Genomic DNA, 24,721 nt, shown 5'->3' with positions numbered 1-24,721 from the left:
ATATATTTTTAAAAATAAGAAAAAATAATCAATAAAAATATGTAGAAAAAATATTTAAGTATTTATTAAAGTAATTTTTATACATAAAATGGGCATCTGAATATATTTTATTTTTGATTTGATATGTTTATATCATCACTATTCATCATTCCAAATTTTCAATTAATGGAGAGATCTGTAAACGAAATATAAGAAATTTTTATCGTATATATCAGATATATGCATTACAAAATATAAGATTATACAAAATACAATTGTGAAAACTATTTAGTATTAAATTAATATTACGATGATACTCTGATTTATATTTGATTGTTCAATTAATTATAAAAAATCTTACGTAATATTCCATGTAACATGTATTTCCATTTTCGGTTTTAATCATATATTGAAAACATAATAGACCGGCGTTATTAGTTCTTAGGGAAACCTTGCTTGCACATGATAACGCTTTCATTGCCGGTTTAATATACTCTAATTTAAAAGTGGATGTAACCGTTGTCGTACATTGAAATGTGTCTATTAAATCGTTATCATGTGGTAAGTCGATGTGGCAAACGCTGCCTATACTTTCCAAACTAATTCTGAAGAAGGGTTTTTCTGGCGATAAACATAACTAGAACATGAAAGTGTTATATTTCAAAGAGACGTTGAAGCCGAAAATAAAAAAAAAATTATTAGGTGTTGGAATTAATTCGTAGCGTTTTACAAGTGATGGGAAGTACTTTCATTAATGTATTTTTTAATGCTCATGTGAAATAAATAACATTCTTTCATTAAAAAACGCTACGAATTAATTCCAACACCTAATAAATTTCTAGATATTTTAAAACTCGAGTTGAAATTGAAATCGCTCATTATACCTTGACTAGTTGACTAGTTGGATCTAATTCAGCCATGACAGCCTTCAATAATTCTGTTTGCAACACTACTTTATTTACAACGTTTTCTGTATCAAGATGGAAATCTAACAATTCCTCTACTTCTAAAGTTTTCAACGAGCAGTCTGTTATAATTCCATCTTCTTCAATGATAATACTTAGAGGATAGCCTGTACCCTACAAGGAATAATTATGATATCAATATTGTTACAGCAATAAAAAAATGATATCGTTGCTTTAATATTACAATTAAATACGTGCAGTTTGAATTGTTTTTAAAGAAGAAAATTTAAAAATGACCAATTTTGGCCGTGAACGGACACCTGTAAACGGAAATCTATGCAGTTATCATCTTAAAAGTCCATACATTTATAAAAGAAAGTTTATTTATGCAGGAAAGTTTGGAAAATCTTTCAAAAATAATAAATTAGATTGTTTGAACGCTTTGCAAAAAAAAAAACTCATTTTATTTCTAATGAATGTTAGATATCAAAACTAATGATGTGTTTACATTTAATACATGTGGGACTATTAAATACTGTAATAATACACTACCAGGGAGATCTATAAATATATGGGATATTCTATTTAAAATAAATGAAATATCGAAATATATCGAAAACTGAACCCGTTAGACAAAAATGTTTCAGATAAAAGTTGTATGTTTGAAACGGCAATAGATCAATGTTCGAAATAAATTGATTTTTTAAGGTTACATGAAGATCACTTTTTTTAAACTCTAAATTTTTTATGTAATAAGACTCCTTTAATTATTTTTGAGATTTTATAGGTTTCCGTTCATGGATAAAATTGGCCATTTTTAAACTCGCTCCTTTAGTATAAATTTTTCCTTTTCAGTTGAATTTCTTGCATTGTTCATTTTTTCTCTTTTTCTTTCTATATTAAAAAAAGAAAGAAAAACAAAATAAACAATAAAAGCTAAAAAACAGGCTTTATAATTCAGAAAAACAAATGTAAGAATTTATATCAAGTTTTTTGTTTCGGACTTTTAATTTAAAAATAGATGAGAATTATTCTGTTTTATACTGAAATGGCACGTTTTTTGTTTACTTTGTAAAATATTTGCACTGTGACGGAATCTTCTTGTGAAGTAGGCCAGAACATACAAAGGCAATCCACTAATATGTTCAGACTTAATGAAAACGTCACGTCTTCTTTCAATTCAAATTCATCAAAAACTGTAGATGGGATATATGCACTGGCTTGCATACATTTTGCATCCTCAACTGTGATTTTCAATCCATTTTCACTACCGAGGCAAGTAGCTATCTAAATAATAATCATACATTATACCATTTTTATAGAAAAACGCAAATATATTCTAACATAAGTACACATCCCGTAAGTACCTCTTTAAAGTTAGTAGCTTTTAATAATTCTATTATAATCTTTAGATTTGTCAATCCCACTTTTGCAATCAATATGTAGTCTTCTGTGTTAGAGGGGATCATATTTGTTTGAAGCCTGATGTAACAATAAATTATTAAACTGCTTTTGTGTTAATTGCTGATGTAACAGCTTCTCATTGTCAATACTGGCTAGCCAAGTTGCCAAAACATGTTTACATGTAAAAGCAGACCGATCTGTTAGAACCTGATGTCTGTAACGTTGTAAGAGCTTTTATAAGAACTTTTCATGATATCTTGTATAATATGTGCCAGAGATATTTCTTCTTATACATGTAAAAAACATAATTGCTCTGTTTTTTTTTAATAAATAATTTATTTATATAGGATATTATACCTGAAAGCAGCGCAAGTACAATAATTTATTTCTGGAAAAAGTGTGTACAATGCTCCAGAATGCCCTTTAACTTGCATTAACCAGCTGGCCTCGTTAATCCCTTTGCACGGCTCTGTTATAATCGTATTGGATGTAGAAATTTGTGTCACTCGTTGTTGCTCGTACAAATCTAAGGCTCTTTCAAATACTCCATCAAACAACTTGTGTAGTTTCAATAGATTTTGATCGGAGACTGAAAGTATTTATCACTTTATTGCCGAATAGATTATAAATATTTATACTTAATAAGTTTTGATTTCATTTGAAAATTATTAAATATTTTTGATAATTTTTCAAAAATAAGGAGAAAAATTTAAGAAAATGAAAAGTAAAAAATCAGATTAAGAAAATTAATGCTTTTATTTTAACACACTTTTATGATCATATGTAATCTTTATCCCAAAATTAAAAATAAAGAAAATTTATTATGTACTTATTTGTTACAGATTTTGGCTGTGGTCAAAGTCTCGCTACAAATGCTTTGAAGCATTTGATGAACCAATTGGAAGAAAGAATTTTATAAACTGACTAAATAAAAAACGCTTCAGTGTTTGCAATATCGACCTTTGTTGACCTTTGTCTATCCTTTGTCTATTTAACTTAAATCTCTTCCCTGGTGGAAAAAATTTGTCAGTTTCTGAAAAATATAAAAACTGACAAATTCTAACAAATTCAGACAGTATTACCGAAATTTGATGAAAAGTATCTCATTTTATGTAAACGAATTTGTAACCGAATTTGTCCGAATTTGTACATTTCGATAATTTTCGGAAACATTTAGGATGATTTCGGACATATTTGGACAAATTTTTCCACCAGGGTTTCATTATTCTTCTGGTTTTTATATTCGCGATAATTTTTGAGAGAATAAGCAAAATTCGTGCATACGCTCTCTTTTCATTTATAAATTAAAAAAAAGAAAAAGAAACAGACTTGTATCAAGTTATTAAACGGCGTAATGTGTCACATACATTTTTTCTCTCTCTCAAAATCGTCGGCTACTTCCTTCAGTACGTTATCCACGAAATCTACATACTTCTGATCGTACACAGTAGGCGGTTGAGAGCCGGTATTTACTACCTGTTGATATGAATTCATGTAGTAAATGGAGGTTACGGTTCCGTATTTGAATTTTTCCCGAAACCAAAATGCTCATTCGTTATCATATATCTCCTATCCAATATGCTTTTGAAATACGATTCGAACTTGTCTTTATCAAAGTCTTTGTCAAATCACAAATAAATGGAAGAGGAATATCATCTGACAATCGTAAAGAAGTCTGTTAACTGCTGTTAATTGAATGATTATCTACCCGAAATTATTATGAAGAGTGAAGCCAGAAACTAGAGAGAAACCTGAGAGAGGTTATGCCGGCCTTTTTCTTGTTGCCGTCGAAATCGCTCGTATACTACCGCCAGTACATCTATTTTCAGTTTAGGAATTACGTGACATACATTTTCTGACACTATCGATAAAATTGTATCGTCGATAAAATTGTATCGTCCATTGACGAATCAATGGAGTCCAGAGAACTCGGGGATAATTGAAGAACGATGACGTTACCGACAATTAATAAAAATTTGTTATTAACATAAATATTTCAATAATACATTATTAAATTCGTAATTTTTTATTATATAAATGCTATATAAATAAGTATGCATACTTTTAATGCTACAATATCATATTAAAAATAAATAGGTAATAAATAATAATAATTAAAACAGACTTTCAATCTTGAAAATACAAAAAAATTAACAAACAGGGTTAATGAGAATTAGTGGATAATACAGCGCAAGTTTCGTAGATAAAAAAAAATCTATAAAACTTGCGCTTAATTATCCGCACCTGGTTCTCAGTACCTCTGTTCTTTGTTAGTTATTTTTGTATTTTAAATGAATAATTAAAAAATATAAATTCTTAGTGCGTTCGTTAGCATTTTTAGTGCGTTCACGCAGTTCTTCCGCCCCTCGTCATCCTAGCGGGAACTAATAATAGCGCGCCGATCATCGCTCGTGTCTGCTCTAACACCGCGGAAAACTTTAAAGAACAATCTCCACTAAATCAAGCATCAACCCAAAAACAGATTCCGGTCGTCCAGTTTCCACCCCCGACTCTATCGCCGCCACTAAACTCTCCTGTCTCTCCCCTCTCTGATCTATCCCCAGACTTTTTCGATGACCTCTTCCCGTTCAGTCCTCCCCTGATTCCATATCCGGTATCACCTCTTAATTGAGGAACTTCCCATCTCGCATACCACTCAATTCCTCGCGTTTAAACCGACGCTTACTCTCCCCCTGGTCACCTTCCTCTTTTCTTTCATAACGCCCATAAATTATTGGAATATATGTCCTACTTCATCCCTACTTCATCCCTACCAACGATCGAGTAATAGACAACATGCCTATTTTCAATCCCCATACCATCGATCCTCTTTCTCTCCAATCATACGATCCTACACAACTTTAATTTCCCCTCCTCCTTCCAAATCCTTCTCACACAAAATAACGCCTATATAACATACAATTCTCTTTCCACACACACACACACACACACACACGCGCGCGCGCGCGCGCACACGCACACATACTTTTTATACTTAGAAAAATGTATTATTAAATATTGCTTTTATAGTACTAAACTTATAGTACTAAATTATTAAATTACACCCACGTTTGTTAATTTGAAAACCTCTCCTTGTATTTATTGTAAGCTCTCTCGTGGTTGCACTTCGCCTTCTCCCCATTTGGATTAAGTCACTTGAATTAAGTTCCATGACCGAAAGTCAAGGTATACGGACACATCTGAAAGTGCGCCCCTCCTGGCACACTGACCTAGCTTGTGCCCTTTAAACTAAACGTTCGACTCGTGAGTCCGCTTAACGGAGTACGAGTTGAGATTTCCACTCCGTCCTCCATTCATCCCCGTTAGGAAACCGTTCAGAACGAAGTACCTACCGATTTGCGTCGGTCCTTCCCCCTTCCGGAGCTCCCTTCCGGAACCTGAACACGACCAAATCGATCTAATAATTCGGTTCCTGTTGCGTTCCCCCTCCTCAGCTCCATGTGTGCGGAGCTTGAACATAACAGAATTTGAAAAATTGGGGGCTCATCCGGGATGAGAAAGTGCAATCTTCGGAAACAGGAATGAATACGAGGAATTCAGGCGATAAATCAGAAGTAGAGAATCTCTATAAGACCGCGATAGAAAATTTAAGTAAAATAAAATCAAATATACAAAACACATTATCAATCTCTATTCCTATCAAACCCTCCATCGCATTTTATAAATGAATCGTACGAAATATCTGTTCCGTGATACATGATTGTTATCTTGATCCTTTTATGAATAATTAATTTTGATATTTTTGAATAATCCCCTTTTTGTTCTATGTATCTTTCTTTATTTCTTTTTCTGTCTTTTTTTTCTTTTTCAGGAGTTGTTAAAACATGGCATTAAAAGTGACTGTTATTCAAAACCTTGTTTAAAGTTGTTGTTCTCTAAATTAAACTGTTAGGATCACTTTCAGAACGCTTTGCGCACTCTGTCGCAATTTTTTTTTATTTTCTCTTAGAAGTATACAAGCTCACATATAAATATCAGCTTAATGATCGACTATATCCTTTGTCTGTTGTGTATTTTGAATGTGACGAAAGAGTAAGAATTATAACGTCTCTAAAATATTTTTAATTTTTCTGACTTTAATCAGGAAATTTGCGAAACATGTTTCGATTTTTCGTGACGATCGTAATACTTTCCGTGCTAATCAACGCGGAATTGCAAAGGTGAGCACATATAAATATAGATTTCCAATAAGTACTTCAACGATTAGAACAAATCTGTAGAAAAATATCAAATACATGTCAAAGTGAAGCAAATAGAGAAATGCTTTAAAGAATCTTATTAGGGTTTATACTTTTAATTTTTTTGTCATGAAAGAAGAAATTCTGATTTAAAATAACTAAACAGCATATAATGCGTAAATAGATAAATGCAAATAATATTTATTTCTTAATACCAAAATGTTGAGGCTTTAATAATTTTTAAAAATAAGAAGTGTTTTAAGATCATGAATTAATTTGTCCAAAATTTGTGTATGTGTATGACATTCGTGTATTCGTATATATGTGTACATGTAGGATATATATAATATAATATAATTGAGTTTATTTGTTGCTTTAAGAATTCCGTTGTACAAAATAAACTCTACGATCATCGATCATCGATCATCACAGGATCGTTTAGCTAAAAGGATTGGCGTTATAAAGTTACCCTTGCATTATGATGGAAATGATGCATACTATGGCACTATCACAATTGGAACTCCACCACAAAAGTTTAATGTACTTATTGACATTACTTTCCCAGATTTATGGATACCATCGAAACTTTGCAGATCTAATCTTTGTTGTAAGTCAAAATATATCATAATACATAATTGAAAAAGTTACTTCATAAAAGTAACACGTTACTAAAATGATGACTAAAATGATTCAAAAAGTAATGCGTTATCGTTATCGTTATTTGGAAAGTAAAGTTATTTTTGTCGTTACTTTTTTGTAACGTTAAAGTAAGATTAGATTTAAAAATTAAATTATCTAACAATTAATATTATTTGTAAAAATCAATATTAAAACTTAAAATTCAAACTTAAAAGTCTTATAATAAACTTTTTTTTATATTAAACTTATACCTAATGAATCTTTGATAATTCCCAATATTAATATTTCCATTTTTTTTAAATATTAATTTAATATTACTTACGATTTTTCTTACAGCGTTACGTAATAGATACGATTACACTAAATCCAGCACACACTCATCAAGTTATGAATATTTCAGTTTTGTATATGATAATAAGGATAGGCTGATAGGATTCTTATCTACTGATGTAATAAATGTGAGCAAATCATCGTCAAGCAAATAGTTCTATTTGGGTTCAATTTTAGTGTAAAAATATGCTAAAAACATCAATTTTTTGTAGATTGCTGGAACTAATGTTCCAAATCAGACATTCGGAGAAATACATGTAGTCGGAATGAACCGATTCTTCAACAATTTGATATTCGATGGTATCTTAGGAATGGGTTTCTCCTCAATGTACAAGTATCCCAACATGTCTCTTATTTTCACCAATATGGTTGAATTAGACCTGTTGTCACGACCTGTTTTTAGTTTATATTTAAATCGGCATGTATCTTTCCGTACCCCTTTCTTATCTTTCTGTGCCAAAATTATTTTTCACAGTTCATTCCCTCATCTTAGAAAATTTGCCTTTCTATATTATAAAAATATTGTTTCTTTATATTGAAAAATATATAATCTATACAGGTATCCCTCGAAATCTGGAAAATGGAATAATACACTGATATTAGGTGGCTCCGATAAAAGGTTTTACCAAGGCAAATTAACGTACGTTGATGTCATCCGTGAAACAGTCTGGAAATTTACTATAGATCAGTACGTGATTCTTTTTTAAATTATATATATGTTACCTACAAATTATATGTTAACTAATCGTTAATAACGCTATTGTACTGTAGAATTGAAATAGAAGATACAGTTTTATGCATGAATGGCTGTCAAGCTATTTTCGACACGCTCACGCTCAGGATAACTGGACCATCATCAGATGTCGCAAATATTAATAGACTAATCGGAGCTACTTATACTAAGGAAGAAATGATTGTAAATAATGACACTTATTGCAATGGCAGCTATTTTTCAACAATAATATACAGATTACTAAAATATATTAGATAATATTTGATACATTACTGATTATACACTAATATTTATTAACACCAAATTTTGTTTAAAGGTGGACTGCGACAATATTTCTGATTTGCCCTACGTCTATTTCTACCTAGGTGGTGAATTATTCGAACTCACTGGTGAAGATTATATTATTAAGGTAAATATTGTCAAATAATGTTTTAAAATGTTTTAGAGTAGAAACATCATGCCGCAATCAATTTGTTATAGCTCGAACAAATTAATAAGAAAACAAAGTGTATAAGCGCTTTTAAGAGTGCGAATAAAGATATGGAAACGATGTGGATTTTGGGCAATGTATTTCTTCGTCGTTACTATGTCAAGTTCGACATGAAAAATGACCGAGTGGGACTTGCCCCTGCAAAATAAATATTACTTTCTCAAAAGGTTACTGTTAAAAGTTGGATCTAAATGACAATTCTAAGCGTACAATTGTATCAAATTTTTTTAAAATGTTGATTCTAGATTCTTATTCTTATTGCTTTGTAATTTTCATTTGCGATTATCTAAGTAATATGTTCTTAGATAAATACATATGTCATATTTTAAAAATTCAGAACGAAGATGTACGACATTATTTTTACCTGCCTGCACGAGTAAAGGAATATCTGCGTTAAATATATTACGCTGCTCACCAAAAGTTTACGCGCCAAAAGTCACATGACAACCGTCTGACCGTCGAAATATTAATGTATATTACGAAATAAATAAAATAATCTATTCGTTACATTTTTTTGCGATAATTAGACTTTATTACTTTATTTCTTAGATTCATTACGCGCACAGATAATTTACGTATTTCAATTTAATGATTAGATATTTCAATTGTGTTGCATAATAAATGATTATCAGTTTATAATAACTTTATTTTACACAAAATTTACGCAGTGTACACAATATTTAAAAAAAAAGATGACGCCTTGAGACTTTTTGTTACTTTTGAATTATTTACTTCTCGTCTTATTTTGTATTCTTATATATATATATATATATATATAATAAGGAAAAGTATAAGTAAATTATATTCAAATTCACAATGCAAAGTAAGATTTGTTGAATTCTAAGTATCAAATTAAAAATATGATATCAATCGTTCTTTGTATAAAACAATGATTGCGTTCAGCAGGGAAAATATTAATTAGTTAGCGCTTAGTGAATGATAATGTAATCCAAACCGGTTGACTTTAGGTCAAAAACGAAAAAAACGTAGAAAACAGTTACTGATTTTTTGTTATTGACTTTTAACGTCGACTCATATAATAATGTTTGCTTTATGTACGAATGTATGCTTCGTATAAAACAATCTCGATTTGGACTAGAATCTAGAGATTACATAAACAATGTTAAGTACTTAGAAATAGGTTTTATTTAATATGAAAGATTAATTAGAAAGTTTGTACGTATGTATAAGTGCGATATTGATGTAGTAGCATATAAAAATATATTGATGTGTCGCATTTTATCGGTAAAATAGCAATTTCATTGGAGTTCAGGTTTCACTTTAGGATCCCCTTAAGAGAATTCTCGAGTCATCTGTATCATCGACTAAATGCAATAAATTTTGTATAACAATATTACTTTTTCTTTTTTTACAGATCCCAGTAAATGAAAATGGATTAAAATGGATTAAAGTTTTTTTCTATCCGAATACGTATTTTAAATAGCGAATACTTTTTTTGGATTTAATTGGATTCAATTGGATTCAATTGGATTCAATTAGATTCAATTGGATGAAAAATTGCATTTCCTATTCAAAATTTTGAATGATACAGTATTCACAATTGTGTTTGTGTGCAGAAAAGCTAATATTATTTTTAGATTGAAAGGCATAGAGATATGTTCCATGCAATTTCTATAAATGAATAAAAATGCATTCAGGATTGAAAAGCTTTTATTTTAACATTCGTGAATCAATATTTCTGAAAATCTAAATCCGTTTCAATTTATTTCAATCCATCCTCGTTTACTGGGTAGTGGAATAACAGTTATAAAAATGTTTATACAATTTTTTTTAATTCATTGTAGGTATTTGAAGTGGCAAGAAAATTAAATATTGTATATCACGTGTCGTAATTACTCAAAAATGGAATATATACAATAATTTGACACAGTTAGACAATATTGATTGTAGCTAATAATGTGCTTCTTTCTTGTTTATATTAATTCACAGAGAGTGAACGTGTTCAATTTGATCATCATATATACGAATAATATATGAATATATATATATATATATATATATATATATATATATATATACATGTATTTCTGTTCTCTAATGAATTATTTTGAAAATAATGTTTTCTTTTAATTTTTAAGAAACAGCAATTTTCTATATTGACTGCATTTAGCAGTCAAAAAACTAATTAGTGAGGGCTAAGTGATTCTTTATCATGATTGTGATTCTTATACTTAGATTCAGCAAAGAACTAAAAGATCCAATAATATATTGACCTAATTTACATTGAGCACTTGATACGCATATTATGTATAATTAAGATAATATACTGAAATTAAGATAATTTAATAGAAAGTTATTGGTTACGTATTAAATGTGTAAAAGGGATCATTAATTAAATTAATTAACTGTTTAAACATTTGCTGCACTGCAGTAATTTTGAAGTAACAGCTCAAGAGATCAAAATGAGTACTTACCAAATAAATATATATGTAAAAATTATCATCGAAAAGAATAATTCAGAAATATATTTTTTATTGTTTCCTAAAACAGAAAGCATTAATATTGAAATGGGAAGAAGTTTGTAGAAAATCTGTTTTTATTACAAAAGATAAAATCAAATTCAATATACTATATATTGTAAGCAAATATATTGGGTCATCTAAAAAGTATCCGCGATACTTTGTCACTAGATATATGACCATCAACACACATCTAATGACAAAAAACCGCGGATACTTTTTAGATGACCCAATAATTAAATACAACATGGAGGAATATGATGTCACGTTTTCATTGGCTGTTAGAAACGTGTATGCAAGAGCATACTTAAGTTTCTTCTACCATATGTGTGTATGTACATATTGTTTAATTAATAAATTTGTTTGCACTTTTTATACTTAGCATCTTCGTTCTCTTTTTTCAACGCCTGAATACATATCTATCCCGTTTTAAGTGCAAATATTTTTTGGGGTTTCAAGCAATTGGCCTGTTCGACTTGCTTACGCTTTTTACACTTAAAATGAGATAGATATATATATTGTATTTGGCGCTGAAAAGAGAGAAAGCGAAGAGTGTAAAAAGTATAAGTAAGTTGAACAGACCTGATGTGAATAAACCATGTTATCAGTGCCAGCATCGCAGCTAAATGGTGTCAAGATTTTAATTCAGCTAGCAATCCAGCAGGAAAACAAGCATCATGTGCCGTCGGCTATGTTTATGGAACAAACCTCTTAGCCCGAATCCTCATACAGCACTTTGACACAGAGCGCTGATTGGTGAAAAGTCTGTTGTGGAGTAAAATTTACTTTCATTATCCATTTTTCACCAATCAGCGTTCTAACACCGAACAACAGCGCTCTGTGCCAAAGCGCTGTTGCCCGTATGAGGATCCGGGCTTAATTACGTTATCACGTGATCGAATATGTTGGTACCATTGATCATTCGAAAACAAGTTCAGTTTCAGTAGAATGTAAGCGTACTCGAGCCGTTATGGGTGTCACGTTCTCTTGAATTCCTGACTTTTCGAGCGAATTGCTCTGTTTTCACATTATTACTGTTGTACGTAGCAGATATTTTCTAAGAAATTAAAATGAGCATTCGACGGAGACGTGCCCATAATTTTGCAGATTCCTTAAATAGTTTTCGTAAGTACGATAATGTTTTCTTGCGATAATGTTTTCTTTATTGTGTTTATAGTCAGTATTTATAAGTGAAATCTATTGTAGTTTTACACATAATCCTATTATACCGTTTTGACTAAAAATTTTAGGCATTTTTTTTCATTCTTCTAAAGATTCTAATTCTTTTATTTGCTTTGTTACTTATTGGTTACTGGCACTATACACAAGTTTAAAAATTGTTTACAATGTGCTTTTATTCTCTGTTTCTTGCTTTTTGCTATTATTTACATCTTGTTTTTTTGCTTTTTATTCATTTTTTTGTTTTATATCACCCGAGATAAAAGTTAATGAACTTCGAATGAAACAAGAAATATGTAGCAAGAAATACAATTGTCGATAAAATGATTACAAAGGAAAAAAAAAACAAAAGGTAAAAAACAAAAACAGGAAACAAAGAGCACATTGTAAAATAGGCTTAAAGGGTTCTTGAAACAAAGGATAATTTATAGCAAATGCTATAAATTTTTATCTAAAATTTTAAATGCTAATAAAGTGTCCAATATTTTGTATCAAGACTGTATATATTGTATGTGTAATTAATTACTGTCTATATACATATGTGGTCTTTAATATACCTTTCTATTTTTATATAATATACATAAGTATTCTATATAAAAATGAGGAGGCAATCAATAACCATATATTTACTGTATCGAAAAAAATTTTTAGTAAAATTAATTTTTATAATAGTTCAACATCTTAACATTCGGACTGTAGTGGCGCTTCGTATTTAAAGTAATGGAATTAATTTTTATATCTTTGTTTTCCAGCAAAGGTAGTGTAACATAAGTGAATTATTTCATCCTTATTTACCATTGGTAAATAATAAAGATATAATAAGTGTTCTTTTCTTTATCTCAGGAATGAATGTTTTTGCAGTTCGTTTTGTCTTTTTTTCTCCAATATAAAAAAAAGAAGAAAGATGAATCATGCAAGAGTTTCAGTCCTGGTATGGAAAAGAACAGACTTAACCATCATTATGTTACACTATTCTTGCCAATAAACATCAATGTTTATGTAAATTATTATAGTTATGAATATGTTAATAATCTTATTATAGTTTTATAATATGTTCAAATTTAAATGTATAAAGTTTTATCTTTTTAGTGACACAAGTCGACACAATTGTTTTATCTTTCTTTGCACTCCAATAAAGACAAAACGATACTAGTGTCGACTTAATTGACATTAAATAGAAGACACTATATATAAATATGCATGTTTGCAGGTCAAACAATAAATAAGGATGAATCAAATCAGATATCAGATGAATTTCATAAACATAGCTGTTCGGAGAATACATCTTGTGTTGAGTCTGTAATTCTAGCTGGTAGTTCAACCAATCAGCAATTTATCTCAGATTCGTGCAATATTGCTGAGGAAAGCTATAATATAGCATGTAAAAACAGGCATCCTTTGTTGATAGATGATGCATTGATTGTATCAGATGGAACATCATATTTGTCAATCAAACCAGACTTGAATAAATGTATAAATTTATTTAATAATGAATACCTGAATAATGAATATGATGGTGCTAAAAAACAATTAAGTTCTACACTATTTGAAACTAATGTCAGCCAAGACATTAATTTTTGTAATTTAAATAAAAAGTTCATGGGACAACAGGACCTTAATAATCGACCACGTTCTATGTCAGCAGAGTCACTGAGAAATATAATACTTAATCGAGAACTTAAAAGATCAAAAAGTTACACTGTGCTTGATAAAGCTTTGAGGAGGGATAGGAATTACAATATTAAAGGTGACCGGCTTTCTTTTCCTATTAAAAATACAATGAAAAAAATAAGTTGCAAGGAAGTTGAAATAGTCGTTCCTTCTTTTGAAGCATTATCATTATCAAAACATTCTGTTTTATTAAACAGAAAAGATGATTCTTCAAAAGAAAATCAGCTTGATTCAAACAGCGAAGTGAGTTCCAAAGACGAACTTGGTCCTTTTGAGTTAAAAACATTGCTACAGTCATTGGCAGATCAAAAGCTATTGAAAGAAACAGCTGTGCAACAACGTTTATTAAGGCGTTTATCTGTAGATTACCACGATGCACCAAAAGCCTTTACAGAAAATTTACTAACGATAATCGAAGAATCTGTTATAAATAACGATTCTCATGCACAGTCACAATATCCAGAACTCAGTTTATTTAGATTTAATGAAGAACTTCGAAAAATGCGTAAATTTCTAGAGGACGAGACCGTTCCTGAATGGCCAGAGTCTCCTGGTATGTCGACACCAATTTGTACGAAAAGAAAAAGCCAAGAGTCTAACATTCTTTTGCGAAAATCTCTGAGTGCTTTATCTCCAGATAGGCTACATTTTACAACGCCTGTTTCTTCCCAATGTAATACTAAAAGCCCCAAGAAAGCGTGTTGGCGTATGTCAAAAAATACTTCCTATGTTACGAAAAATTTATTGAACGATACAAATACGTTTGAAAGTTTAGAAACGATGTGCAAAAAGTTATTTCCTGATAATGACTATACTGTCCCAAGGGAGAAGAATTTGTCACAGTCTCCTTTACAAAATATGGCTAATATCTTGCGTACCTGTGAAAACCAAATGGCCTCTCTGGAAAATTCACCTATCATTCATGAGCAGATAAAAAAAGCTGGAATGTGTGGAACTTTGGACTCAACATACCAGCACAATAAATTATCTGAAGAGAATCTGGAATATAGATTGTTACTAAATGAAAAGTACGATAGAATGGATTCGGAGGCAGTACTTGATATACTTAAGCAGCAAACAGAAGATGGTAAGCGTCAAGAAATGATCGAAACGAACGATTTTGAGAGTACGGTCATGTATGAGATTGCGAAAAAAAGACAGAGGTGCCTCGACACAGCAAAGATAGTGATGGAAATTGACGAAAATTTCAAGCCGATGGAAGAAATTCATCCAAATATCAACGATTCTTCGATTGAGGTTGACAATAAATTAATGAAAACTCTCATGAGTGTAAAGAAATATCAAGATTATTTGGAAAAGTACAAATCTTTGCTCAATTTATTTCATCGAACAAGATTGAGCAGTCCTCGCACTCCTTGTGACAGACAAGATCTCCAAGCGGAGAAAATGTTCAACAAAGATATTTGCGCGCTATCAGTCGTATTAGAGGATGAGCAAACTTTACAAGTACCGAAGCCTTCACCGAGAAAGAAGAGTATTAGTCCTTCGTCGACAAAAAAAACGGTTGCTACAAAGCCACGATTATTTATAACTCCTGGAAAGACACTTGTTAACAAGAATTGTAAGCCAAAACGCACGTACTTTCCCAATTTACTACCGGGAATGAATAAGCAAAACAAGCATGTAAGTCCTCAAGCAAAGAACATTTATCGACAAATAGGAAATTATGATCATGTAATATCGCCAGTTGGAATGTACATAAAAGGCGCTGAGTCCCATCTGATTAAAAATCTGAAACCTATAACAGATAAAATGCTATTAACACCTAAAAAAAAGACTACACAATTGTCCAATTCAAAAATGAAACTTCAGCTCTCTCCAAAACCAAAAAAGGTAAATAACAATATTATAATAAATATGTAAATATAATACGCAAGATCTTCTGCAATGTATTAGAAATTTATCTCACATTATATTTCAGAAGTTGACTGGGACAATAGGAGATGAAAATGTTGCCGATAACTTTTTACATCCAAAAATGCATTACAATTATCCATCGCATTCACGTGTATGCAATAATTCATGTATCAAAAATTTAGTTAGTTAATTTTAAAATAACGTATTAGTAATGATTTAAAAATTGTTTTTAGATAGAAGAAACAGAAAATCTAAAAGTGAGAAATTATGAAACCGAATGATTGCATTGTATAATACAAAAAAAAAGATCTCATACGAAGGTGAAATTGAATTTATAAACTAAGATTCAATAATACATATATATATATATATATATATATATATATACATATATATACATACATACACACACACACACACACACACACACACACACACACACACACACACACACACACACACACACACACACACACACACACACGCGTGGACAAGTTAAAGTGTTAACTTAGTAAACTTATACGTTTACTGTAGTCAATATAGAATATTTACTTTAATACGTAAATGTGTACATTAAGTAGTAAGTATATATTTACTAAAGTTAACTCTGATTATGCGTACATATACATACATACATACATACATATATATATATATATATATATATATATATAGAGCCTTAGTTAAAAATGTTAGACGCTTTATTATTTAAAGTTTTAGCTAAAAAATTTATGACATTTAAATTATTATATATTAATTATTCTTTATTGCTATAAATTATTCTTTGTTTCAAGAACCTTTTAAACTTATACATAATGTCGATAATCACATTGAAAAAAAATGTATTGAATTTTATTAAATATTTGTTTTAATAGTACTAACGAATTTACTAAATGTAAACAAATATTTATTTAATTTAAGTATAATTTTTTTTATTTTAAATGTTTATTTATTGTAAGTAAATATTTCGTTAGTACCATTCAAATATTTCATAAAATCAGTAAATTTTTTTTCAGTACAATAGATAACCGCAGGTAAAAAGATTCCAGATGAATGGAAAAATATGTGTTTAAAATTTTTGATCAAGTTGATATATACAAAATAATGTGCAAAAGTTTCTAGCTAGGATTTTTTACGTTTTCTTTCAAAAATGAAGACTAAAGGAATTTTAAGCATTATATTGTATATAAAAATATGTAAGTAAGAAAAATAATATAAGAAATAAACATTATTTATATGTAATACAATATAATATTATATAGTCCAAATTTTCTGATCTTCGTTTTTGAAAGAAAAGATAAAAAATGTGATACACACGTGCACATATATATTTAAATATAAATTTTGTATTATATTATTTTAGGAGGTACAAAATCAATCTAAACACATGGACTAACCCGAAGTTCTACAGAAGAAAACATTCTATAACGCCATGTTAATTTGTTTTTATGAAAAATTATAATTTTTTTATGTATTGACTATCTAAGTTTTTATTAAATGTGCAATTTTATTAAATTGTAATTATTCTTTCGGATTACCAATTATTTTGCATTGTGTTGTAAAATCATTATATTTTACTGCATATCATTTTGTTTTGCAAGATTAAGCAATCTTTCGAAACAGTTGATCACAGTTATAATTTTGTGATAAGTTGATTTTCTTGTGATATCGGAGATAATAGAAAAATTAAATCTCTTTTTCGAATTCAAATCTATTTCTTGAAATAGTATGCGGATAAAATGGATATAATGAAGAGAAATAACGTCAAAAGTCCACACATTTTCACTCTTATCTAATAGCAAATTTACCTATTTGATTCTCAAGTTTTATCATCCTAATATTAACATTATATTGAGCGTTATTACAATTGCAAAGAAATTTGAGATAATATTACACACATCGCTAGACAAAATAGACCTCTAATGTAAAATAAGAACGAGAAGAAAACACGGAAGACTTTTTAGTGGGAATTATTACGAACGAAGCTCGACAAGAACAATTTTACGAGAAACGTAAAATTTACTATGGAAAAATGGCGCAAAGATGACAAAAAGGTGAAAAAGCCCGATGGAAAGATTTCGAAGAGTGTGTAGAATTTATCAACTGCGCGGTTTTCAGAATTTAGAATGTAGAAGATTCTCCTTCGTTATCAATATGGTGCAACAGTACTGCGTCGTTCTTACAATTCTCGTGATTGGTTTTCTACTGATAATGTCGACAGGGCTGTCGATCTTGAATCAATAATACCTTCGAGATGTATGCCAATATCGCACTGAATTTTTAATTAGACAATCAGGAAAGAGAATACAAGGACATGTATTGTTGGCGTGATTTGAGCGCCCTTGATATGTCGGACTTGAAAACTTTTTTGATCTTACATAATGTGTTACTTCCTGATACATATACAACAACATAGACACCGGTCAATCATCGTAAAAATGTGTAAAAATTTATAAATATTGTTCGTCAAATGAAGATCGCAAATAAGTTATTTTCTACAATTGCTTTTTTTATTACGAATCTAAATTTATTTTACATTAAATACCTGATTTATTCATACAAAATAATATTCAATTTATGACTGTACGTTAAATTAAATTTATTAGAGACAATAAGTCATAAAAGTTAAGATATCCGAAGTTAGTATATCCTTAAATCTGCTGATTAAATTTATTTGATATCATTTTAATTTTTATATGTAATTTTTAATGTTTATGAATTTTGAGTTTATGAATTGATTCGCTCGTATGATATTAACATTTTGATTTTTATGACTATTAATTTTGCATTTGATAATAACAAATGTTTTTTAACATTGTATTAAGGATTAAGACATAAACGCGCATTAATTCAAATTAAAAAATGTCTACAGGAATGTTGGGACTGAATAGAGATAACACTTCTTTCTGCATCATCCTAATCGGTAACCTGATAGAAAAATTCGCTGGAGTCACACGGCCCTGAGAAATTGCGCATAGCACGCATGTTGACGATTGCACACGCGACACATTGCGCTTGTCAAACCGCTCGGAACCAAGCCCCCGACCATGGTGGGGAACGATCGATAAATTCGAAGCCACGACGTTCTACCGGCGAGTAAGCATTCCGCTGCATTATCTGAAAGTTCAAGTTACGACTGTGAAGCGACAAGCTAAAGCCGACCAAAATGCCGGGACCAGGTTGCGATAAATGCAAGAGTAAGTATGCTTATAAATGCTTAATGAACATTAATAGAAAATTTAACATGACGTTTCCTCAATTATTATTGTTGCTCTTTAGAGGAATTATTGAGGCATAGTGAAAAATATATATTCAGAAAACAGATCAATGTTTTTTAAGCTATCACGCGATTGATTTATAATTATCATTTATTCAGCAATGTATGGTCAAAGGACAGTTGATTAATTATTGAATTATTGAAATATCTTGTTGAATAATTGTTGAATGTTATACACGATTCTTAAATAATGTGGATTCTTAAAAATATATATGCCTAGAATTGTATTCTTTCTAATATGTGTATATATCTAATATATATCTTTAAATTCTAATATATATATATATATATAAATATGTAAAAATACATATTTAATACATTCTAATATATAAAATATGTATATTCTAAATATATTTAATATATTCTAAACAATTATAGGTCGAAATTTACAAAAATATTTTTTTTTAATTAGACCGATAAGAATAAATTAAATAAGAAAAAGAATTCTATTTTCCAAGTTCATTGCTGCAGTGTTTTAAGAGACTATTAACATCATTATTAAATTGATAGCCAATGTAATTTTATATATTATTTCTAATTTGTAATTGTGTTTTAAATTCGACAAACCGAATTGACATATAGTTCATAGAAAAATTGAAAAATGCATTTGTAAATTTATATGTGCATTTAGAAATATATTATTAAATACCGATGTCCGCTTTGACAAAAAATAGGATTCTATAATTTCATATGAATTCTAATTTATTTTGAAATTTTTAAAATAATTTTTTTAATTTATTACAGCCAAATGCCAGGACTGCAAGTGCGGTGATAACTGCTCGTGCTGCGATTCCGGATGCAAAGGTAATATTTATATTAGAAATGTTATATTTTGTGCACTTGCTTTTCCAATTGCGCATTTCACTGTTTGCTCGTCATGCCTTTCTAACGAGTTATTATTCTTAATTACGGCCAGTTACAAGCTGTCGAACTCGTTTTCACAATACGCATCGGAATGTCTCTTTTTCCAAGCAGAATCGATGAACGAGAACGTGCGCCACCTAGTAACTGTACTATTTTTTATTTTTCATCCCGGACAATGACCGATTAATAACGGCCGCCGTCGACGCCTGCTAATATCCCTTAACACTGTACATCGCAGTTCCGCGGGACTTGTGATGCAATTTCGTTGTACGGCGCAGTTACACGTGATGTTATTCGAAGCTTCTATGCTATACTTACGGTCATTTCGATCATTATACGTAATGAGTCACGGTTTCCCGGAACACTGCATTCCTTTTCTGTTCAGTTCTTTCATTCTTGTATATTTTATATTTTCCTTTGTTATTTTCATAATTTGTTGTTTTACATTATTGACAAATAGTAAATAGCAAAAAGTAGTAATATTTAAAATTTTTATTTGCAAAAAATGAGAAGAATAGTCAACATTTTTAAAGAGTTATTTAAAGCCTATTTATTAAATTTTATATAAACGGCTGCTTTTATTTTTTTTTTATAGAAAAATTTAAACCTTCGCCTTTATGATAAATAAATATTTTTTTTTTACAGATCAATGTAACTGCAAGACACAGGGTGGAAAATGTACGTGCAAGCCTTGCACCTGTTAATTAATAATCATGTCAAGGACAGTCTATGTTGAAGGTGATAATAGATCCGTAATGCGCTTAAATAAATCCAACATGTGCGCAATATTCCAAATGCATTACTATCAATGTAAAATTTTATGCTTAGTGAAAATTAGAGATGCGAATCCTTCGCTTTTTTGTTAGATAAACAATCAATGAATTAATAAAATTCACTTTAAGTACATTATATATGTTGTATGTTTAATACTTTTCCCATTCTTTCATATGCGAATAGTAATACTGCCATACATTTATATAACACAGTAATGAAAGATTTTTTTAAATATAACATTATTTTTGCCGAGAATAATATAAAAAATTAACAATCAATTCTATCGAAAATATTTGTTCAAATTTAAAAAATAAAACAATCAAATTTTGCCCCAAGAATTTCAATTTTTATATTTAAAAGTTCTAAGTTTAAAATTGAAGAAGTCATACAGTATCCTTGATTTCTAAAAATTGACAGATCCAATTATAAATAAAATTTTTTTTATGATAACTCGCGAGATAGTGCTTATCGTTATCTTTCTCAATTTATATTTACAATATTTATGATTCATAAGATGTCTTAAAAACGTAGATATTTTATGACAAATATTTTTCTAATCAAGCTTTAAATTGTATTACAATGATTTCTACTAAAGAGTTTTATTAAAACTATGGAATACAATTTTCTCATCTATTTTCCTTATGATCTTTTGAATTTTATTTCTATGTTAAATAATTCCCATGATTAGAGTCCATTCATATTTTAATTAAATTTACAATATCTGTGAAACAATTATATTTATCATTAGATGAATTTTTAGAGAAATTTTTTTTTCTATTTATTAAAACATTCTTGAATTTTAATTATTAAAGAAACATTTCTAATTGTTTAACTCACTCGTTCGTTCTCTCTTTCTTTTTTTAAAGCTCAAGATCTGTTCTTTTTAGTTGAACTTCTTTGTGTGTGTGTGTGTGTGTGTGTGTGTGTGTGTGTGTGTGTGTGTGTGTGTGTGTGTGTGTGTGTGTGTGTGTGTGTGTGTGTGTATAGTTTATACTTTTCTCTTTTTCTCTTTTGTGTGAAAAAAATAGATAAGATAAACCGTACAATTGAATTAAAAAGAACGGATCTCAAATGTCAACAAGCATCATACTAATCGTAAGTGCAATGTAATGGTAAAGATAAGGCAACATAATGATAAAGATGGAATGATAGAAATAACGGTAATAGCACTTTATTACTAAGTTGGCAGGATTTCCTAAATTTAAAGATTTTTCTTTTTACTGAAGATTTTTTGGGAGTATAAGACATTTAGGAGAATTTTTGGGACTTTAGAAAGAAAATACAAATAAATATTGATCTAAATTATAGTATAAAGTATATTTAAAGTATTGAGAAAATCTCAATATATATAATAATTTTTGAATAGATCTGGCAACTCTATAATAGCATCTCCTTGAAATTTGAATAAGTGCGCGCAATCGCAGTGACGTGATTGGTTCCCTCAGTCTCTCGATTTGAAATTTCACGGGATTGCAATTGCGCGCCCAATCTAAACAGTAGACAGTCGAAACAGTAGACAGTCGGGACGGAGTGCGTACTCGCGTTTAAGTTGCTCCGTGTGCCTCTTGCTATTGTTACCGTCATCTAAAAGAGATTTTCGTGTATACATACAGCGCAGATGATGGGAATACAGGTGTATGATCTGAAAGTTTGTTCGCGTCGCATACTCCAGCATGCTTCAAAGGCGCTCGTTAAAGTGAGTAGGAGCTACGGTTGGAGCAAGTAGGAGCATGTTGGAGTAGTGACGCGATAAATCTTCAAATGTAATGTGTTGTAAATGTGTATCGTATGTCATGTTGTATGGTGTATTAATCGAATAACGGTGATCGAATAAAGGAACCAGCTATCTTGGCCATGGATATTCTGCTCTGGAAATGCAGGGTGCAATGTGTGCAAGATCGCAGGTATTTACACATGCATTTACCAATAATCACGGATTGATATTGAATTCACTGAGTTCAATTTTGTAACGGTAGAAAGAATCATAGGCTACCACGTTCCAGTAATTCACGAATTAATATAACAATCCCCGGTCGCGAATTTTGACAGTTTGAGATTTTTCGGTGTCGATCTAATGGAAAATCTAATGCCGGATACAGTTTTTGAGAGATAAGGCGACAAATTCATCATGCGATCATAGCGTCATCAAGCTAAATATAGTGACATAAAGAGAGCATATATTTATATATTTATATACTTAAAACAGTAATTGATAACTAATAATATGGTTTTATCATCTCACAATATTATTAATTCACAGGCAATATTACTAATTCAGATAGAATAATTTTACATATTATATCATACAAAAAATTTTGCACAAGTTATCATATTGACCAATCAGAAATAATTATAACTGTTACAATAGGCAATTGCAATTTAATCAATTTTATATATATATATATATATAAAATTAATTAGCGGAAATTTGGTTTGGAGATTTAAAGTGTTTTATACATTCATATCAGTGCTTAACGTACATTCACCGACTAAAAGATGCAATAGATTTTTTTTTATGGTTTTTGGAATGCAGTCTCACCGAGCAATTGATTTTTACTTACGGATCCGTAAGCTTCTTTTAAAAAATAGAGACCCAGGCCCAGTACTAAAAATTTATACACAGTTGCAAAAAATGTGTTGCAATCTTTTAACTTAACATAAATCGCATATCCCAAACGGTCCCCATTCAAATTTTTGAGTTAATTTTACACAAGATGAATATGTTAGAAGGTAACAGAAATATTATGTAAGAGAATAAATACAAAGAAAGATAACATCGATAGTTGGTAAAAAAAACGTGAGAACACATATTTTTTAAAAAAATTAACATTTATGATATGTTAAATTAACACGTATTTTATTTATTTGCTGTAGAATTTACATTTTAAAACACATTATTTTTGTGTTACTTGTTTACTTGCTCACAAATTGTGTCATTTTAAAACTAAGAAAACATTGAATATCAATTTCATAAAAAAATTAAAATAACATAATCACATTATGTTAAATTAACACTTAAATATACTAAAAAATTCAACACAAAATTTTAACAAAATCGTGAGTGAACCGTTTCCGTAACACAAATACACAAATTTTTTTATTGTGTAGTGAATGCAAACAGTAGATTTTCAGTGCTGGCAGGAAATTATTAGGTGTTGGAATTAATTCGTAGCGTTTTTAATGAAAGAATGTTATTTATTTCACATGAGCATTAAAAAATACATTAATGAAAGTACTTCCCATCACTTGTAAAACGCTACGAATTAATTCCAACACCTAATATAAATAACAGCATGATAAATAACGTACCTATGGTAATAGTAGTATGTTATTTGACCATCAGTAAATCACAGTTATCTACTCCAGGGATAATCGATTTCGTTTTACGTTCGATCGGTACGTAATTAATTGCGATGTTATATTAACATACATGAGGGCGTACCAGTTTTCAAAAACAGTCCTCTAGTGTCCTCTAGTGTCCATTTCTAGTTTCTATCAAATGTAGATTCTTTGGTCAGTGTTCATAGTCAGATCTTATATTTGAGACCGTCTTAAGTACAATCTTGAGAAGTCACGAACTAATCAGAGCGACGTATTAGCGTCTTAAGACATTACTTTAAGATAGTTTTGATATAAGAACGGACTATAAACATACCGTCCTTTATCTCGATTCAATTTACTCTTCATCTTTTTCTTATTCTTATAGAGAAAAATGTATCAAATTATAATAAATATTTAAATAGTATTTAAATAGTATTAAGTGAATATTTATGAACATATATTTATGTGATACAAGAATTAAATTGATGTTTGTACTCTATTATTTTTTTATTTAGTAAATATTTATTTATCGTAAATAAATGTTCAGTTAATACTATTCAAATAAATATTTATTAGAATTTAGTATATATATTTTGTT

At 29.7% G+C, this 24,721-nt stretch overlaps 5 protein-coding genes across 14 annotated transcripts in view; 3 read left to right on the top strand and 2 right to left on the bottom strand.

Moving 5' to 3' along the window:
• Positions 1–40: 40 nt before the first annotated feature.
• Positions 41–2,385, bottom strand: LOC105146928 (cell cycle checkpoint protein RAD1). The gene is made up of 5 exons (XM_011057577.2): positions 2,252–2,385; positions 1,953–2,171; positions 864–1,058; positions 341–616; positions 41–175 (listed from the first exon to the last, which is right to left on the bottom strand). The coding sequence occupies exons 1-5, from the start codon at positions 2,351–2,353 to the stop codon at positions 146–148; spliced, it is 822 nt and encodes a 273-aa protein (XP_011055879.1). The 5' UTR covers positions 2,354–2,385; the 3' UTR covers positions 41–145.
• LOC105146929 (zinc finger SWIM domain-containing protein 7-like) lies at positions 1,953–4,033 on the bottom strand. Its single transcript, XM_011057578.2, has 4 exons — positions 3,656–4,033; positions 2,646–2,877; positions 2,252–2,502; positions 1,953–2,171 (listed from the first exon to the last, which is right to left on the bottom strand). Exons 1-3 carry the CDS (start codon positions 3,780–3,782, stop codon positions 2,340–2,342), a joined length of 522 nt encoding a protein of 173 aa, XP_011055880.1. The 5' UTR covers positions 3,783–4,033; the 3' UTR covers positions 1,953–2,171; positions 2,252–2,339.
• Positions 4,034–6,146: 2,113 nt separating this feature from the next.
• LOC105146927 (lysosomal aspartic protease) lies at positions 6,147–9,262 on the top strand. 2 transcript variants are annotated; one of them, XM_011057574.2, is made up of 9 exons: positions 6,147–6,469; positions 6,868–7,094; positions 7,463–7,584; positions 7,669–7,874; positions 8,016–8,144; positions 8,228–8,372; positions 8,506–8,598; positions 8,670–8,846; positions 8,925–9,262. In XM_011057574.2, exons 1-8 carry the CDS (start codon positions 6,408–6,410, stop codon positions 8,826–8,828), a joined length of 1,143 nt encoding a protein of 380 aa, XP_011055876.1. In that variant the 5' UTR covers positions 6,147–6,407; the 3' UTR covers positions 8,829–8,846; positions 8,925–9,262. The 2 variants fall into 2 exon arrangements, with proteins under 2 accessions (XP_011055876.1, XP_011055877.1); XM_011057575.2 differs by having other exon boundaries at positions 9,017–9,261.
• Positions 9,263–12,093: 2,831 nt separating this feature from the next.
• Positions 12,094–20,937, top strand: LOC105146925 (uncharacterized). Of its 6 annotated transcripts, none has more exons than XM_087412808.1 (8): positions 12,095–12,284; positions 13,549–15,863; positions 15,952–16,038; positions 16,121–16,207; positions 17,251–17,941; positions 18,760–19,084; positions 19,909–19,968; positions 20,674–20,937. In XM_087412808.1, the coding sequence occupies exons 1-4, from the start codon at positions 12,230–12,232 to the stop codon at positions 16,166–16,168; spliced, it is 2,505 nt and encodes an 834-aa protein (XP_087268934.1). In that variant the 5' UTR covers positions 12,095–12,229; the 3' UTR covers positions 16,169–16,207; positions 17,251–17,941; positions 18,760–19,084; positions 19,909–19,968; positions 20,674–20,937. The 6 variants fall into 6 exon arrangements, 5 of the variants coding, with proteins under 5 accessions (XP_087268955.1, XP_011055874.2, XP_087268934.1 ...); XM_087412797.1 differs by having other exon boundaries at positions 17,251–18,329; XM_087412829.1 differs by having other exon boundaries at positions 12,094–12,284; positions 16,125–16,207; positions 17,251–19,084.
• A 665-nt stretch (positions 20,938–21,602) lies between these two features.
• Positions 21,603–24,721, top strand: part of LOC147910988 (uncharacterized) — a 320,664-nt gene continuing 317,545 nt past the window's right edge. The window contains exons 1-2 of one of the 4 annotated variants that reach the window (XR_015547235.1): positions 21,607–22,435; positions 22,639–22,706. The gene's annotated coding sequence lies outside the window, so the exon portion shown is untranslated. Of the gene's footprint in view, positions 22,707–24,721 lie in introns of all 4 variants that reach the window. The other 3 variants (XR_015547234.1, XR_015547233.1, XR_015547232.1) reach the window with 3 other exon arrangements.

Source organism: Acromyrmex echinatior, chromosome 1 (genome assembly GCF_024713525.1).
Source record: "Acromyrmex echinatior isolate Ae372 chromosome 1, ASM2471352v2, whole genome shotgun sequence".
Lineage (NCBI taxonomy): Eukaryota > Metazoa > Arthropoda > Insecta > Hymenoptera > Formicidae > Acromyrmex > Acromyrmex echinatior.
The sequence above is the reverse complement of the archived record's forward strand: the minus strand, read 5'-3'. Positions and strand labels throughout refer to the sequence as shown.

Excerpts from the sequence above, each read along its gene's own strand:
- LOC105146925 (XM_087412808.1), top strand. The coding sequence starts at position 12,230 with ATGAGCATTCGACGGAGACGTGCCCATAATTTTGCAGATTCCTTAAAT. Across the intron at positions 15,864-15,951 it reads TCTCTCCAAAACCAAAAAAG|AAGTTGACTGGGACAATAGG; the intron begins GTAAATAACAAT and ends ATTATATTTCAG. Across the intron at positions 16,039-16,120 it reads ATTATCCATCGCATTCACGT|ATAGAAGAAACAGAAAATCT; the intron begins GTATGCAATAAT and ends AATTGTTTTTAG.
- LOC105146929 (XM_011057578.2), bottom strand. The coding sequence starts at position 3,782 with ATGAATTCATATCAACAGGTAGTAAATACCGGCTCTCAACCGCCTACT. Across the intron at positions 2,878-3,655 it reads TTTTGAGAGAGAGAAAAAAT|TCTCCGATCAAAATCTATTG; the intron begins GTATGTGACACA and ends AAATACTTTCAG. Across the intron at positions 2,503-2,645 it reads TGTACTTGCGCTGCTTTCAG|ACATCAGGTTCTAACAGATC; the intron begins GTATAATATCCT and ends ACAACGTTACAG.
- LOC105146927 (XM_011057574.2), top strand. The coding sequence starts at position 6,408 with ATGTTTCGATTTTTCGTGACGATCGTAATACTTTCCGTGCTAATCAAC. Across the intron at positions 7,095-7,462 it reads TTGCAGATCTAATCTTTGTT|CGTTACGTAATAGATACGAT; the intron begins GTAAGTCAAAAT and ends TTTTTCTTACAG. Across the intron at positions 8,145-8,227 it reads TGGAAATTTACTATAGATCA|AATTGAAATAGAAGATACAG; the intron begins GTACGTGATTCT and ends ATTGTACTGTAG.
- LOC105146928 (XM_011057577.2), bottom strand. The coding sequence starts at position 2,353 with ATGATCCCCTCTAACACAGAAGACTACATATTGATTGCAAAAGTGGGA. Across the intron at positions 1,059-1,952 it reads CAGTGCAAATATTTTACAAA|GGTACAGGCTATCCTCTAAG; the intron begins GTAAACAAAAAA and ends TATTCCTTGTAG. Across the intron at positions 617-863 it reads CAACTAGTCAACTAGTCAAG|TTATGTTTATCGCCAGAAAA; the intron begins GTATAATGAGCG and ends TTCATGTTCTAG.